At 40.7% G+C, this 18,356-nt stretch overlaps 1 protein-coding gene across 6 annotated transcripts in view; it reads right to left on the bottom strand.

The window, feature by feature from the left end:
- Nucleotides 1–51: 51 nt before the first annotated feature.
- Nucleotides 52–18,356, bottom strand: part of celf4 (CUGBP, Elav-like family member 4) — a 110,726-nt gene continuing 92,421 nt past the window's right edge. Inside the window, exons 8-14 of one of the 6 annotated variants that reach the window (XM_049581454.1) lie at nt 17,088–17,240; nt 16,551–16,661; nt 14,950–15,012; nt 14,483–14,563; nt 12,404–12,547; nt 11,072–11,266; nt 52–5,168 (exon numbers count right to left, since the gene is read on the bottom strand). In XM_049581454.1, the coding sequence (XP_049437411.1) occupies nt 11,139–11,266; nt 12,404–12,547; nt 14,483–14,563; nt 14,950–15,012; nt 16,551–16,661; nt 17,088–17,240 (680 nt within the window). In that variant the 3' untranslated portion in view covers nt 52–5,168; nt 11,072–11,138. The remainder of the gene's footprint in view (nt 5,169–11,071; nt 11,267–12,403; nt 12,548–14,482; nt 14,564–14,949; nt 15,013–16,550; nt 16,662–17,087; nt 17,241–18,356) is intronic. The other 5 variants (XM_049581468.1, XM_049581462.1, XM_049581479.1 and 2 more) reach the window with 5 other exon arrangements.

The following is an 18,356-nucleotide window of genomic DNA, read 5'->3' as shown; positions in this document are numbered from 1 at the left end:
TACTGAAAATCCAAACAGAATGTGCTGTACATGGCCCTACCAAATGTGGGACATTAACATATTTGGAATACTAGTCGAACATTAGCGTGTATGTAATCGTTCTCAATATGTATTGATAAATTGATACTGGATGGATGGACCAAACCATCACCTCCTGCTTGTAGAGAACATAGGGGGACATTTGTGTGGGGACTCTCACATTGAGTCATCAGTAATTATGACATGACACAGGACACTTTATTCTAGACTGTGCTTTATTATTGGGCTAAGCTGAGACGCATCATTCATTTAAAATTACAAAAAAAGAGTTCAGGGGACCAGAGAATGGTGCAGTCTGGAGAGACAGGGGCGGGAGCCTAAAGCGCACTGCCCAATCAGAAGCTTAGCTCATCAGGAACCCGGCAAAGCTTAATATGCAACATTCATTTCCCCACCCTCCGTGTGTGCTGAAATTGGGAAATAGATTTCCAGAATACTTTGAAAACCATATGAAGGAAAATGTGATTCTAGCAACACTACTGAGCTTTAGAAATAAAAACCACTGATAACAGCACTTAAAAGAATGATAGTAAACTCAATTGTTTTCGATGAGATAGTGCAGTTTTCATTGAATTTTGCTCTTGGTAGAACACATCAGCTGAACAAGATCAGAGCTCCATCAAACAATACAAAGCAAGATGGGAAAAACAGGGAGGAGGGGCATAAAGATTTCAAAATCAAAACTGGCGTTTTATGCAGGCAGTTAATCAGTGATTAGCAATCTGTCAGACATTAGATCCTTACATATTAGCAGCAACTTGTAGTGACCTCAAGGCATATCTTCTGTTGTGAATACATATCTGATTGAACAGTTGGTTTATGAAGGAGTGTTTGAGTTGGAATTGCTCCTTTTTTTTTTTTTACTTTGTTTAAAGGTTTCAGGACGGGAGCAAATGCTGTTCAGAATGACAGAGGAATCGTCTAATTGGCATCTCTTTTTAAGAATCGTTTAACAAAGCTAACTTTTTTTTGGAACAGAACAATGAATTTGTAATTACAAATATACATAAGGCTTTAGTATTGCACTGCATTGTTTTTGAAGAGTTTATCAGCAACAGGAAAAATGTAAAATCAGTCTTTGTAGCTGTTAAATTCAGAGTTTGCCAATACTAAGAGTGGTAAAATGTGATGTGGTGATACAAAGCGGAACAGATCAGTGGCAACAAGAGAGCTCAGATCTTGAATCAAACAGCACGAATAAATAAATAAATACATAAACACAAATAAATAAATAAATAAATAAACGCATAAATAAATGATTAAAAATCTGTCTTTGACATCACTTGGTCAATAGGAGCATTTTTCCCCATCATCAAAGAAGTGCTGAAGGCATGGTCCTGCAGACAGGAACAATGATCATCTGTGGACCACAACAGTGGCCCATGCATGTCATATAAAAACTATTTGGTCACGTACCAACTCATAGAAAAATAATGCCATGAAAGCATGCATATTATCTTAGACATGACTTATTAAATAAATATCTAAACAAATAGATAAATGAATAGAACCCATCAAAGTATTTTTTTTTTTTATAAAATAGGTCAATGTGTGTCTAAGCTCTAACTGAGGTCAATGCTCTCCCTGACTGTATTCTGGATAAATGCCTTGGTCAGGTCCTACAGTTTGTACCGTATCCTAGCGACTATTTTTTTTTTTTTTTTTTGTACCTGGTTTTATTGAGCATTATCATGTTTTTCATTCATATATTTTTTTTAAAGTATTTAAAGTACTTTATCCAGTCCTTGTAGATAGAAGTAAAAGTCCTATAAAATATGCAAACCTATGTACAGAGGAAAACAGAGCAAAAAAAGGAAACAATTTACAGTATATTCATCGGTTTATGTATATATTTATATTTATATATATTTATATTCAAACTTCTGCTCTGTTTCTTGTTGTTTTTGAACCACGATACTTTGTTTTACTTTTCTCATGTAAACTTGCAGCTTAAAGTTGGAGCAAATGAAGAAGAGGTGCTTGGCGTTCTAGTTCCCGCGGTCGTTCTTGCTTCCCCTCCCTCATTTCACTCGACATGAAAACATGGGCTGGGTGAAAGACATGAGTGATTGCTCAAACAAACCATTAGAAAAGCACAGACCGCGTCGACACCATTTTCAGTTTTCTCAGAGCGGCGAGGGGGCAGTCAAAGAGGGCACACAGTGTGGCGATCAGGGACACCAGACATATGACATTTAGCTTCAGATGTTATTGTCGGCTCAAAGGCAGCTCAGGTGGATGTACAAGGCGTTTTTGTACGAACCAACCGCAGATACTGTCGGAGCAAAAATGATCATGATGGTCATCTGGTCATTGTTGTGTGGCACATACAAACAGTGGCGTCCTGGGATGTGTAGTGGCGTCTTTTAGCCTCACCGGATTTGAAGGTAAATGTTAAATTATTCAATCTGCTAAAAAGGTTAGACACAGACACTAGGGAAATGGCATAATGAGCAGTTTATAGGAAAAACTAGTAACAGCACCCAACAGGAAGCATTGTCTTCCAAAGTGTCATATAGCCTTATAAATATTCATGTATATAAATATTCATTGAGTAATCTCCACCAGCTGAATATGTGTTGAATGCAGGGTCCAATAAATCCAAGTCTGTTGACCTTTTGCAGGTATATAGTAGGTGTTCATACCATTTTTGTCGACTATTATGAGAAACTGTATGCTAAAGCAATATGAAACCAGCCTCAGTGATACAGCAGTTGTAATGGGTAAATGGCTTTTCACTCTTATTGCTTCATTTTACAGTTTCATTATGCTTTAATACTTGATTGTATGAGGACATATATAGCATAAGGCAATATAACATCTTCTAAAGGATATGCTTCATGTCAAGCTTTACCAGCAGAGGTCCACACATTAACTGCTGGATGGGAAAGTACATAAAACCTCTCTTATTCTGCTCGATGGGAAGCCAGCTCTCTAATTATAACGTACTCATCAATATTACATCACCTTCATAACCATTAAAACCCTCACGTCAGGTCCAATAAGCTCAATCACTTCACATATTAAACCATGTCATGTCAACCCTGAACTTTACCCTAGTTTTGACTCCAACCAGTGGAACGTAGTCACAGGTGCCCTGCACACAACTTTGATAGTTAGCACCTGTGCTAACAGGTTACCTAATGCCCGCTTTTATCTGAAGTGAAATCGCATGAGTCTACATTTGTTCTAAATGCATTTTTTTTTTCAGAGACATTGATGGACCAACAGTTGTTGGACGGTTTGTTATATTGGACATGCACTGAAAGCTCTCTACGCTGCTGACAAATGATATGGATCTGGCTGTAGTTTTGACATCATAATAGCGCGTTGGCTGCTTGCAGTAGTGTGTGTTTGTTTTTTTCTTTGTTTTCTGAGAGCACAGTGCTTGATGGCAGATTCTGCAGGTGACAAGGCACACCTTGACATGGTGACAGCCCATACGCTACATGCACTTTACTGAATGCAAAAGAGAGCAAGGGTTGTGAGACGTATTCATTTTGGTTCAAGTTTCAAAGAGAAGTTTGTGTGTGTGTGTGTGTGCGTGTGTGTGTGTGTGTGTGTGTGTGTATAAGCTCAAAAGATATGTTTGGAATAGAGTCGAAGATAATTGTCCTTTTCCTCTAAAATCATTTAGCCTGATTCTCTTAAAGCCTGCTACTGAGATGTGGCTTTTTGCATTTTCAGATAATATTTACACCATATGTGTATTCTCACACATGTATCTTTTAGCAATATATTGTGTGTCAGCATATAGGTAATCAGAGATAGGAATGCCTGCAGTTTTGGGAGCTGCCAGATTTGCGATTCTTCCCAAGCAGAGCAATGTTTCAAACTCCAGCTAAAATCTACAAAAAATTACAGCTCAACATAGTCAGTCGCCGTTCTATATACAGACACACATATATAAAATATGTGCATATAAATACATATATTTGTTTGTGATTAATATCTATTTATCCATATATACTGTATATATGAATACATTTGCTTGAATGCTTGTTATACATATATATGTACTGCAAATATAAACAAGTTCATATATTTCAAACGTTTCTGATGTTATTCTATCTATGAGGTTAGGATGTCAAGTTAAAAAAGATAAGGCTGTGATACGGAGCAGCCCCTCCCATGCACTCGCCATCCCTCCCAAGACAAAATGAGAAGAGAAAAAAATAAACATTTTGAGTAATTGTAAACTAGCGAAGTGAGAGACCCCATTTGGTCATCTGAAATAGTTTTGCCTGTATTCAAAAAGCATATCAGCAATATATATGTATATATACATGTGTTGTATATATTCGAAATGTACACTTCTTTTAAGTGCAACTTCTCAACCAGTTAACACTGACTGAAAGAGATGCAGTGGTCCGAGTATATTAGAGCTACAAGTCCTCAGCAATAAAAATGTTTGGTCTTTTGGTCCCTAAAACAACTAAGGAATGACAGGTAAGACTCCCTGGAGACCGTTGCTATGGCTCTCCTTGGCAACGGTATCCCCTGGAAACGGACAGGCACTCCGAGCTAAAGATGGCCATCCCAAATCGAAGCCAATTTGTGTCCTGAAAATATCACATTCCCTACTTAAGTTCTCACTCCGAGAATTTCTTGTCCCTTCTTGTTTCAAGTCTTATAAATTGGTCTTCAAAAGTCAACTGCCCCAAACTCAAACCATCTTACAGAAAGATCTCCTACGGCAATCTTCTATTCAGTTTTTAAAAAGTTTTGTTCTTGGTGGACTTTTGACATCCATATTCCCTTTAAGAGTTCAGTGGGGTTGGTCATTGTAAGTAGGTTTGATAGAGTTTTCTTTTACTTTTTTTTTCTCCTCATTGTTCAAGTAAAAGTTTTTGTGGTCCAGAAAAGGTAGCTGTCATTCAAGCAGGGTTTTGTGGGGGAAGAGGTGTGTATATGTGTGCAGAAGAAAAAAGGTCCTGGGGCTAGCCAGGCTGGTACAAATTCTCTCTGAGTTCCAAAGTTTTAGTACATCCAAAAGGAGGTGTCCTTGACTCGGTCATCGCTCTCTCTCTCTCTCCTCTGTTTCTGAAGCAGCCTCAGTGGTCCAGATGTTGAGTTTGCACTCAGTGGCGGGTAGCAAGAAGTCAACATATGATTCAGCTCAACAAAACCTGAAAAGCACAGGAGAAACAAAACTCATTTGAGTCAGGTAATATGTTGGAAAACAAAACAAATTCACACTAAATTGGTAAAGCATATGATTTATGGAACATTTTTAGCCACAATAGTGACATAGCATCAGGGATGGCAATATCAATCAGTTAGTTGGTTGCTCCACCACTTTGGTCCAGACTGACATATCTCAACCACTACAAATGGAGAGTTTATCATTTGTTCTCAAGGAGGAAATTCTTTTGATTGGATTGCGATCAGATGGTTTGGACATGGACATTCATAGTACCAGAGATACTGGATGAAGGGAGATACCCAACTGTAGGCTTATCCAATGTTAAGAAAACGGTTACTCTTCCTGTCTCCTAAGTGGGCATGGTTAGCTCTCCCTCCAATCAGAGCCTGTTCTTCCTCAACCCCCCCCTCCCCACCACCGTGTTGAACAGAGGCTCTGTGGATGTCTGTGTATGCGGATCGAGAAGCAGGTGGAATGAAAATACATCCTTCCTATTATTGCAGCCTATTGTTGCACAAAGCTTGGGCATTTTTTGTTTATTACTAGCGGTAAATAACTGTTTGTAAGCTAACTGTGATTTTACCGCCTGTTTATCAAGATCACGAGATCTCGCGAGAACTTGTTTTCTGAGATGGACAGGGCTCAAACAAAGTTAACTTTCTTTTGATCTGTGCGGATGAAAAATGCAGCTTTAGTGTCAGAATGTTGGTAAGATGTGTGGCTTGTGGAAAATGAACCCAGTATTTACTTTAGTGACTACAGGGCGAAAGAATTGACCATAAATTGTGATCACGTTCATTTTCCTCATTGACGACAATACATTCAGAGCTGCCACAAGTCTCCTACGGGGGCATGGCGCTGACATCACTGAATCAGGAAGTGAGCTGAGTTGGGTATCTCGCTTCATCCAATATCTCTGATAGTACCCAGAGGATTAATCCTTCCAACTTTGGGGATCCCATGCCTTTTTCTTTGGTGCGACCATGAGGCTGACATTTTTAGACCTTAGTTTTATATCTTGACAAGTTGTGGATGGATTGCAAGACAATTTGGTACAGATATTCAAGGTACCCAGAGGATAAATTCTAAGTCTCATTTCTACCAAGCGGACCGGTTGAGTTTAGTTCAGTTTGTCACACATTAGAACGGTTATTTTTGTGTTTCCAATGTCAAAGTTGTGGATGGCGCCAAGAAGACTGCCCCATGACACCCATTTTTCGTCACCCTTATGTTGAGGTACCTTGCACACTGATCTGATACTCGAAGGTGGAGCTAGAACCAATGCAGTCCATTGACTGGTCAAGAGAAAATCATCAATCTTGCTCTACAAGGACTCACAAACCATGCAACCCTGTACTGTGGACGATCAGCGAGTTCGAGACGTTCCTCTGCATTGCTAGTGAAGAGGAAATAAAGCAAGAGTTGAATGTAGCATTGATGCAGCTGTTACTATCTGGTAACCACCGTGCCCACTGTCTGCAGTGGAAATGCTAAAGAGATCTAAGGTGTAGATACATGTCCGTCTGGGTAACGTACTGGTTCTAAGGGTACCAACCTATACCGAAAGTGTTTGGAGGAAACGTGGCTTTAACGACTCCCCTGGTGAGTCAGGATGGATTAGGATGACATGTTTGAGATGCTGTATCTCAAGGACTGTGGTGATTCCAGCACTTTTCCTCTAGCCCCACCACCACATTGTCTTTAGTGGTGAATTGTTTTGACAACTATTGAATGGATTGCCGTGATAATTCTAATCGTCTAAGAATTTAGCATAGCGTAAGTTCAGGCAGGACATGGGGGCCCAATTCCAATCCGACCCCTAAAGACTCAAGCCCTGAACCCTCACTGACTTAACTGACGTCAGCTGTAAGTGATTGCGTGTGAGAGTCTGAAAGGGCTCCGGATGCTACAAATAGGAATGGGACAGCACTTATCCCCCTCTCTACAAAATGTTATCAACATTGCGGCTCTGGGCGTGATCATTTATCGGTTATTGTCATCATATATTCCACACACAAAGAATATGTATCTATAGATAGATAGATAGATAGATCTATCTATATATCTATATCTATGTATATATATATTTAAGCAATTAAGTAATTGTCTTCGGCACTCGGCCTGCGGCCTCGTGCCTACGACTGAATCACAGCCGTGACGATATCACAGTACAACATCACTCCCTCTCGTGTGATATTGCTTTTATACAACAGTTTAACAGTTAAATAAGCAAGGCTGATTAAGAAATGTTGAAACATGAGGACAAAATAGATAATTTAAGCATTTTATTTGTCTTCCGCCAACAAAAATAGTTCCCTCAGGACTCCGCTGTCACCGTTCCTATGTAACGCAAACAATCGTGCACCAGGCACTTACTCTTTATACACATTTATCTGCACGTTTCCATTAATTGTGCAGCCGGTGAAATAAGTCTCTGGTGACTGCATGGTGGACTGTCGCTTCACAGGCACAGCCGACTCTGCCTTCTGATCTGACAGTATGTTGCTTTTCTCCAAGTCATTGAGCTCCACTGATGAAACACTGACAAACCTGGATGTGTGCTCAGATGGATTCAGCTTCTCCTCTCCCTCATCTTCCTCTGATGACCATTCATCAGTTCAAAACTTATTTTAGGAAATAAATCCATATTTTTGGCTGTTTGACAGTGGATGAATTAATTAGCCTGCAACGCAACTGCTGACCTAACTGACACTAACCGTCAGTTTTGATTTGATTGTTGATTGCAATCAGCTGTGAGGCGGAGTGATACATACACAGTGAAATAACCGTGATGTTGTACTCCAATATCGTCACGGTTTTACTGTCTCTCGACCAATCAGATTGCAGGGCCGGAACTAACTGTTGTATAAATAGATATATATTCTTTGTGTGTGGAATATAACCACTGGTATTCCTCTGACTTCATGTGTGTTTATGTACCATCTTAAATCCTTGTTAATGTAATGTTTCATTGTTTATCTATCTGTTTTTTCACTCTCCTTCCATAATGTTACCGTTTGCATATCTGCCGACCGTGTTACTTCCGGTGTTCCGAGGGCAACCCCTGTATTTGACGTCACAATGCTATGAACTGTGGGTAATTTCCTTACCCTAAGTCCACATCGATGCTGACCTATGGTAAGGGGGCATAAAGGGCTCACTCAGGGACTTGACGATTTGACAGTGGGGCAGCCCTCACACATTCACACACTTAACATGAACGCGCCTCTAAGTCAGTGAGTCTGTAAGGGATTGGATTGGAATTGGGCCGATATCAAGCCCAGCTCCCATCCCAGCTACATCAGCTGATCTCAAACAGCCAATCAACTGATGGAGCAGCTGATTGGTGGAAGGGAGTCAGCTGATAGATCACATGATTCCTTTCTATGCAACCAATTGGCAAATCTCATTCAGGGCGCCCTTTTTAAACTGCTTTGGCCTGCCTACTGTTGCTGCTTCCTCTGTAAGCTGCTTTGCAACCTGCCTCCACCCCAGCTCCTCCTTTTCATGTTGAGTCTGACTTATCAATGTTATTTGTGTTTTTCATTGATGCTTGCTGTGGTCTGTTCCTGGGGGTTCTTTGCTGCAACTTCCCTGCCCTTCCATGTACCTACACCCTTCCATGTGCCATGTAGGCACTCCACATAGGCACGTGGAAGGGCAGAAGTGTTCTCTCTCTCTGCCTAAAGGCTTTCCACATAGGTGCATGAAAGATGCTTTCTGTGTAGACCTAGGAAAGGCAGAGAGGCCCCAGAACAGAGCCATACAGTCAAATATAATACTGCAAATGGAAATAAAATGTTCTTTGACTTAAGTGTTCCTGACTGAACTTTGCTTTATTACCAAATGCCTGCAAAACTGGTAACGTTCCCATCAGCCTCAGCTGCACTTTGTGTTTAGAACTAATAAGCAATTGTTTGCATGCTAACACTCTAAGATGGTGAACATGGTAAACATTATACCTGCTAAACATCAGCATGCAAGCATTGCCACTGGAAGCATTTCAACATGCTGATGTTAGCATTTAGCTCAAAGCACTGCGAGTACAGCCTCTCAGAGCCCCTGGTGAAGAGTAGAGTAGGAGAGTAGAGTCTGGGTCTTGTTAGTTTTTCATTATTAATACACTTGATATTAATTGTGTGTTTATAAAAGCTATAAATATCCAACAATTATTGCTCTAATTGTATGTGTCGTTTGTTTGGTCATTTGTTTGTTTACTTGGATCTTTATTAGACAATTCAAAGAGACAGCTTGTTCCTCTGGGCTCAAACAAACATTTATTACATAAGAGATCAAATTTCTACATCACATCAGAAGAAAAAGTTAATGTGTGAAACATTTGTTTTTACTGTTAATTTTTTTTCAGTGACTATGTGCAGTGTATTCCCTATGTGTCCTCCTGTGCTGTTAATACTTGCTGTATTTACATGGAGATGGAGCAGTGGGATATGTATTTACAGGACATCTTCACCAGCTCTAAGACACTTAAGTTCTGGTATGGATAAACAAAGATAATTTTGCGGAGACAATGTTGAAAACAAATCAGTGCTCACCCTGCAGTGAATTAATTTAGCTCCCTGGCAGTGATGCTGTAATCTCCCCAGTGAAAAACAATTACGATTGTTTTTTTTATTTAAATCAAACCGTTTATTGCTGTTTTTGAAATGATGAAGGGATTTTAATCAAGACACACCTTAACCCTCGTGTGTCATTAGAAGGAAAGCAGTTCTTCAGCTTGCTGTCTGAATATGGACTCGTCAATTTGATAACTGCGTGCCAAAATAGTGCGTGATGATTATATTTGGGTATAAGAACAGTAAAACTGGGGATGCAAGTGTGAAAAATGGCAATACGCTTTTTTATCAGTTGACATTTCAAACACTGTAATAACTGTCAATCTTGGGCGAAAAGAAACGGAAATCAAAAAGAGATGTTTTCTCTGCCTTCCTGTTGAAAATGTTTTTATACATCAGAAGTAATGGTGCCACATATTTTGTGACACATTCATATGAGATCGCGCTTTTCTTCCCGCAGTGATTTGCCTCGGGACACCGTCTGGTATGGTTCAGCTAGTTTGTGAGTGGGTGATAAGTTGCCCTTGAATGAAGTCATCAGTGGTGAATGAACGACACAGCCTAAACTCTCCATCACACAGATGAAGGGAGGAGACAAAGAGGAACAGCACAATTACCCGCCTGAGGGGTAATAAATGCCTCTCCCTTGGAAGCAATTCCTTCCCTGTGCAACACACTGAACCATTTACCAATTATCTTTTACCTACAGGGTAACATACAGGGTCACTTACTGTAAAGCTGTTCTACAAATAGAGGAGGCTTCGTGTAAGTAAATGCTCCTACAGCTTTGTTTGTTTCAACCAGCCATGAAAACTGACGGTAGTATTTATATCAACTGTGTGGTAGAGAGCAGAGAGTTTAATAATAAAGTAATATATTTAACATTTCTTATTCGTAATATACTGTTAGTCATCGTCAAAACCTGGAAGTTTTGTTCTCATATGTGCATATAATGCTGCCCATAAGAAAACTGGCAACAATACACTACAGTAAATCTTGAGTCATGATTATGTGGGTGGAATTAACATTTACAAATGCGCACTTGAACTATCAACAAAGGGGTAAAACTTCATCACTATTCTTTACAAGCAATTTGCAGATGATCAGCTAGTTATTAGGCATCTGCAAATGTTTTATGACATTTATAAAAGGTTACTGAAACGACATCAGGCAGTGCCATGAATGGGCTTGCCATTTGAGCATTTGTCAGTATAATACGCAGCGGTTGTGAATGCATTGGTTCAGCTAATCACCCATCAAACTGAAAAGCGACAACAAATGTTTCCAGGCGGAGGCGAGGTTGGTGTCTGACCTGTCTTTCCCTGTGTGCGACGGCTGCCCCGGCCGCCAGGGTGGCGGCGGCTGGCTGGGGCGGGGGGCTAGTAGGGGCGGTTGGCATCCTTTGGCCTCTTCAGCTGCACCTTGAGTCTTTTCATGCCGATCTGGAAGCCGTTCATTGATTGGATGGCAGCTTGGGCACTACCTGGGTTGTCGAAGCTAACAAACCCTGGGGGAAAGGCCAAAAGAGGGAGAGAAGGACGGATGTGGTTAGATGAAGAGGCGAGGACAGTTTGGGATCACAAAAGAATGGATAATGAGGATGAGCTCAATAAGATGAAGCAGTCTTTTACATGAATTTATAATTATAAAACTTTTTCATCCGTATGTAAAACAATAACATCCACACAAAATGCACTATTAGCTCTAAGCATTAATACAATAACTAGTAAATACAGCACTTCATAATCATTAGTAAGGCTGACACAGAGTATGACAACAACAATAGATCACAACTGTAACAGAGCGCAACATGCAACCAAAATCACAATATGAACTTGGTGATGGGATGTAAAAACCAAAACATCGACGTGGTTGTGCTGTATTTGAGTTTCGGTTTTTAACTTCCACTCGAAAGTGAGAAAGCATCAAATCACAAAATGAAAAACCTGCATCTCAAAATTGCAACATGAATAATACAACATAAACGTTGTGTTGTATTAATGAGCAAAAGCTACTTTGCAAATAGGTTGCACCTGACGGACTCTCCATTAACTATTCTCCACAATCCATTTATAATTTGCCACATAATTATACGTTCAGCTAAATTGTGCTGTCAGTGGCATAAAGTGAGACAGCGGTCTCTCTATCTCTGCATGCTGAAGCAACTGTTATATTCTCAGCATGCAGTGCTTTTGCTTACAGTAAGTTAGAGACTGAGAGTCAGCACTTGTATTATATGTCATAAAGCGCACAGCGGCAATGCAACTGTGCAAACATGGCATTAAAAACAGAGCTCACTTCTATCGTGATCAGTCTGACTGTTGATGTTACAACAGTTATATATATATATATCACTGAAATATTTATCAAAATAAGAAATTAGCGGGAGCTTCAAAAGACTTTCAAGCTTTCATGATTAATAGAAAAATCCAGACAAACTCATTCTCTTTTCTTTTTAGTAACAACCAGCTTTTGCACAACTCTAGAGAAATTCTCCTCTGTTTTCTTCTTTTTTTTTTTTTAAAGGGAGGGGTGTTGGGAGGTTGGGGGGGGGGGTGTTGACTGCGGTAAAGAAGGTGATTAGTAAAAAAGAATAATCAGAATAAATAACCAATAATCTTTTGGTTTGTTCATTTTTACCCACCAAAGCATTTACTTTGGTTTGTCGCCCGATCCACAAACACTTTGGAGGAGATGACATTACCGAAAGGCAGGAACATCTGCATCAGCTCTCCATCCCCAAACTCCTGTGGGAGGTGGTAGATGAACAGGTTGCAACCCTCTGGTCCTGCACAGGGAAACAGAGAGGGAGAGACAGAGAGGGGGAGAAAGAGATAAGGGGCAAAGGTCAGAGAAAAGGAGACAAGGAGAGGGAGAGAAGCATGAAAGGTTGACAGCGGCAGGAGGAGACTTTGAGATGAAGTGGATAGAATAACGTACTCTCTTTCCTTACTGATTTTAAGTAGTAGGAAAAATATGATGTCACAAATCAGGATTAAGCAACATTAAAGCTAAAACTATTAGTTGATTAATCGATTAGTCAATAGACAGGCAACTATTTGATAATCTATTAAAAATCAAAAAGAAAATTCCCTCAATTCCAGCCTTTTAATTGACTTATTTTTTGTTATTCTTTGTCTCATGAGACAGCAAATTAAATATCTTTCGGTTTTGGACTGTTGGTCGGACAAAACAAGACATTTAAAGATGTTATTTGAACCGTTTCCTGATGAAGCTGGGGCTCGTTTCACCAAATTTGCAATATAAAAGCTCCGATCTGCCACATGAGATCGTATCCTCCCCTGTTAATTTCGCTGTTCTGTAGTTTCCCTAATCAAAACAAACACTTCCAACCCATGTATGAGCATGCGAGAACCCCGCAGGACTCACAAATTGCAGATACATTTGTGAGTCCTGCGGGGACTCTTGCATAGCTCGCAAATCGCTTTTGTGAAAGTTGGTTGAGGATTTGAGAGTTAAAAGGAGAACTACACACATTTTCAAATTTCATGTGTTATTCCTGTGGTCTGACACAGTCCGAATATTTAAGTAAAGATGAGCAAGTCTCCTAAATTAAAAAACTGGAGTGCTAAAACTCAAATTAGTGACGTCATCGGGAGCTGCTCCATAGAGAATGAATTGGGAAAGATGTTCTAGATCATACTGAGAGCGCCAAGGGGAATGCTCTGAATGTGTGGGTACATTTTCTGTTTCAGCTCCAGACTTTATACTTGATGACACCACAAGTTTGAGACTTACTTCTCAGGTTTCCGGCTTTGACAGAGAGAGGCTCACGTTAACAAATATTGATTTAACTTCCCAAGGCCATGGAAATAACATATTGAAATTCCTAAATTAAATGTTGTAATAATAATAGCTACAAATGTTTTCCTATGTTAAAGAAAATACCAGATTTCTTTACCAAGACTTTTATTTTATAGAACTTAAAATATATTCTCTCTAATATTAAAAGTGAAATCAAGTTTGGCATCAAAGCTGCAAAGTGCAGAGCAGTTTATCTCAGCATGCAGCCAGTAATATCTGGGTCATCTGACAGTTTGGGCTGTAATGGAAAACTCACAGCTTCGGCATTCAGAGTGTTCAGGTATCCCCGATCAGAGGGCTACTAACTGCTTGAATGGCAGCCTCTGGGATGCCACAGCTGTTAAATGATGTGCATTGTTTTGTTTATTTTCCACAAGAGGGCAGTAATGTCCCAAGCATGGGTGTCCCAAGCAGGGAGGTCATTGAGTTCATTGGTAGGTTTACAGCTCAGTCTGAAACCCTGTGTAACGGTAGTAAAGTTAGTTAACCTCCAGCTGGCAAGGATGGCATCGTACATATACCATGTCATAACCTGACACTCTTTATTGTGCTTTATTGTTTGATTTTAAATGTGTCCCCTCATTGGTGTCTTTAAAAGGGCTGAAAAATAAGAGTTCAAGCTCGTCAGTCGTCTCTTATCAATCCTGACTGATGCTATACTCTGCGCAAGTGTGAGCACTCTGAATATTTTGCTTTAACAGAATGGCGAGAGGTGAGATCATCACGGCTGAAAACAAAGTGAGGACCGGGTATTTTTAAAACGTGGGTGTTTATTCCAGGGCTGTACTGGCGAGAGGATTGAAGTCAAACAGAGAAGTAAATATGAGTAAATGTTTGCGGCATGTATGAATATTTAGGAGTGAATGGTGTGCCGAGTGTGTGTGTGTGTGTGTGTTACCTTCTCGTTGCTGCTGTGGAATGATGGGTGGAGGGTGGGGGAAGGCTTGGCTGATCTGTCCGTATGCAGCGGGGTAGGCTGCTGAGACACACACACACCGACACAGTGCGGATCAGATAACAGTCATGACTCGAGCGCACGCACACACTCGGATACATACAAACAATGTGATATATGCAGGGGCACAGCAAGGCAATCGATCAGATAACAGACAATAGAGTCTACATGTTACACACACACACACACACACTGAACACAACGGAGGGAATAAATTGATGTAGTGAGACCGAAACACTTAATGTTACATGATCAAAATTCAAATTCAAACAAAGGAAGCTTTATCTTTCTCCTTTCGTTTTTCTCTGTCATCTCCCTCCTTCTCACACCTACACACACACACACACACACACACACACACACACACACACACACACAGATCAGTGCTGCTGTGAGAGTGACAGACAGACCTGCATACTGCTGGACTCCTGTGTAAGCCTGCTGGAGAGGATCAGCTGCAGTGGGACTTTGAGCTGCTCCACCAGAGACACAGAGAGAAGAAGAAGGAGGTGGGGTGGAGGGGGAAGCATGGATGGATGGAGGTGTGTGTGTGTGTGTAGGGGGAGAGAGATGAGGCAGAGAGAGACGGAGGGAGAATGTAGATGGAGGAGAGGGCACGGAAGGAAGGCGAGAGTAATATATAACGAGGGTGAGAGGGAGGAGGGATGGAAGGAGAGGCGATGGAGAGAAGAACAGACAGGAGAAGAAGAGCAGAAAGGTTAGAGAGCCGAACAGTGAGGTGTCAGCTCGCTTTGCTTTCAGCGTGTGAGGAACTGAATTCTGAAAATCTCTCGCTCCTTCGCCGGGCTTTTTACTTTATGTTGCTCCTAAAGTATTTCAAAAAGTAGCTCATTTTTTTTTCCAACGGAAGCAGAAAAGTAAAACTTTGAAGGACCACAGTGAAAACAAAATAAAACAACAACACACAGCTCCACTGTCACCACAGGAAAGGAAAATAATTTCTATCTATTATAAACAAATCCTATGCAGAAGAAATGCATTAATTGTTCTAACAATCTGCTGCAGCTACACATTTAAAACAAGACAATTACAATACACACTCACAGCACGGGATGCACCTGTTGCTATCGCTTCACATGTGGGAGATACATTTAATTATTAAAAAATTACACGTGAAAATATTCCCCCCATTCTACACACACTTGTAGCTACCACAGATGCCGCGCCGCACTTTATAACTACCCATCTGTACACACAGTACATGCACATTAAGTACACCACTGAGAGAACACACACGCACACACACCGGTAACCACTTACACACACTGATAACCCCACGACCACTAAAAACCAAAGAAATACTGAACACACCGTGGACTAACAGCAACACTGAAACACGGTTTGGATAGCCGGACGAGGGGAGAGAATTATGGGCTCAAATAAAGGGCAATAAATCATACGCTTGTGAAACAATTTCAGAGCCAGTGGTTGTGTATAATCCTGTGGTTGTATGACAAAAATAAAATGTGTGAATGTGAAGAAATATCTGTAGTTGTAGATTTTTTTGTGAACATCTTAATTAATTTTATGGACAAATTATATCAATGATCAATCAAAGATTCAAAGGCAAAAGAGCTGTGAAAATCTGAGTGCAGATTCAAAGAAGAAAACTGAAAATCAATGCTCAAAGTTCCCCTGCTTTCAGCTCCAAAATTAGGGCCAAAATTCATTCTTGTGACGTCAATGTGTGTGACGTCTAACACTGCAAAAAGAAAGTGGGGAGTTCGGCACTTTTCTCCTTTGAATCTAAACTCTTTTTTTTTTTCTACAACTACAAACCTTTGCTAAACACTCATAACCCTGAATTTGTCATGCAGTTTTTTCACAGGTTTATAAAGGCTGATATAAAACCACAGGCTTTGAAATTATTTCCCAACATTATTCAACAAGCTCAAAATCTTATCGACCTTTATTCGAGCCCATGGGGATGTGGGGATGAGGGGAGGAGGGGGGGGCCGAAGAGGATGGGAAGGAGGGAGAGGAGCGCTACCTTCAGAGAGAGAAGAGAGGAAGCAGCCACCCTGAACCCCAAAACAACTCCGCGGAGCCACGCCCAAGCCGTTTTTCTCCGAGTCCTCCCTAAAAACCACCTCCTGCAACACTGGAGAGACAAGAGTGTAAAGGAAAAAAAAAGACAGATTTTTCTTCCACCTCCTCACAGACAAAAAAACCCAATGAGATACTAGCCACGGCTCATGACACAAGCGCATACTTAGGCTCCAGCAGCCCATAAGCACCTTTGCCAAACACTCATCTCCTCGACATGCTGACTGTCTGTGGGCTAAATTCGTCTGGCCTCGGCCTCCTGAACATGCTTCAAGGCTATTCACGCCTGTAAGCCAGCAGCATGCACACTTTCCCCTTATAATGAATGCGTTTACTGCAGAGTGTGTCTATAAGGATTTAAGCTTCATTTTCATGGTTTAGTAATATAGCAGCAGTATTGTTATTATCATTTAAATGTTTCTGTATCTCTGAGAGTTAGTTTGTGTGTTTGCATACATGCCCCTGACTTTACCAGACTTACCAGGGTAATGGTGTATCCCGTTGGTGAAGACAGCCTCTGCGGGAGGCTGCCCATTTGCCTGGGGGGGCGGCATGCCAGTAAAACCATTTACACTAATGGGGGAGGGGATGCTGGTCACTGTGGGGGCGCTGATGCCTGGAGGAGTACTGCCACCTGCAGCCGGGGGTCAGACGGGCAAAGACAGAGAAAAATAGTAAGCATTCCACTGTACTGTCTTTTTTTTTTCTAAAGACATTATGGAGAAGTTTTACTTTGACTGGCCACCTAAATGTCAGAGGGGTCGGTCCAGTGGGCTGGTGAAGACACTAAATGTCAGGGCTGATTTCTCGTCCCAGTATGGCCCTTACTGTGACACAACAGCCATTAGATGCGACTCTTAGACATATTGTATAAGAATGGTGAACACTGCGTTGAGGATATCTTATGGGTACCAATTATGTGTTTGTCACAGATGATTGCATGTTATGCCACAGTGAGTTATGCTCATTTGCAGCCCTTCAGTGCATCTAAAAACACGTATAGATTCTGGGTGAAAGTATGCCTATTCGAAGCCAGTGAAAGTTGTTCATGTCTACTGTATTTTTCCACTGCAGTACGACAGTAAGGCCTTAAAGGAACATACTGTTTTATTCATTACATATTACCTTGCTGTTACCACTGTTTTTAAAGGCACCTCATATGTTTTTTTTTTTTTTTATTAGATTTTTCACCATTATAATGTTGTTTTATTCTAAAAATCGAGTGAGTGAAAAACAAAAATCAGATACACTGGATAAAGAGTGTCATCAGCTTGTAGTGAATAAAAAATACTGTATTTGAAATTAAAACTACTATTTGAACGTGGGAGAAAGTCAAATATTTCTTTTACAATGATGTACTCAAATTCAAAATTTTCAGTGTATAAGTGCAACAGGCCCTGCTTTGTACCCCATAGGTGGGCACTCATAAAATGCACTGTCAACTGCATGTCCTGTTGCCCTTTCAGTAAGCTAGGCTATCGTTGTCCTCTTCGCTAATGCTAAATGGAGGAAGCTAGCGAGCTGGGCTTAACAGATCATGACACCAAACCATTTGAGTAGTATTGTGAGTGTAGTAAATGAAGTTCTACATGGTATGTGACATCCTGGGTCTGATGATCAGTTAGGGGCCCAGTTAGGGGCCTAGGGTCAAGAGAGTATTTATGGCCCAGGTCAAGGATTGGTGAAGTCCAACTAGGGTGTCTCTCTGTCATCTGTTTCATTTTGTCTCACAGTTCACAAAAACAACCAA

This window comes from Epinephelus fuscoguttatus, linkage group LG1, assembly GCF_011397635.1.
Source record: "Epinephelus fuscoguttatus linkage group LG1, E.fuscoguttatus.final_Chr_v1".
Lineage (NCBI taxonomy): Eukaryota > Metazoa > Chordata > Actinopteri > Perciformes > Serranidae > Epinephelus > Epinephelus fuscoguttatus.
This window is presented reverse-complemented; position numbering and strand designations above follow the sequence as displayed.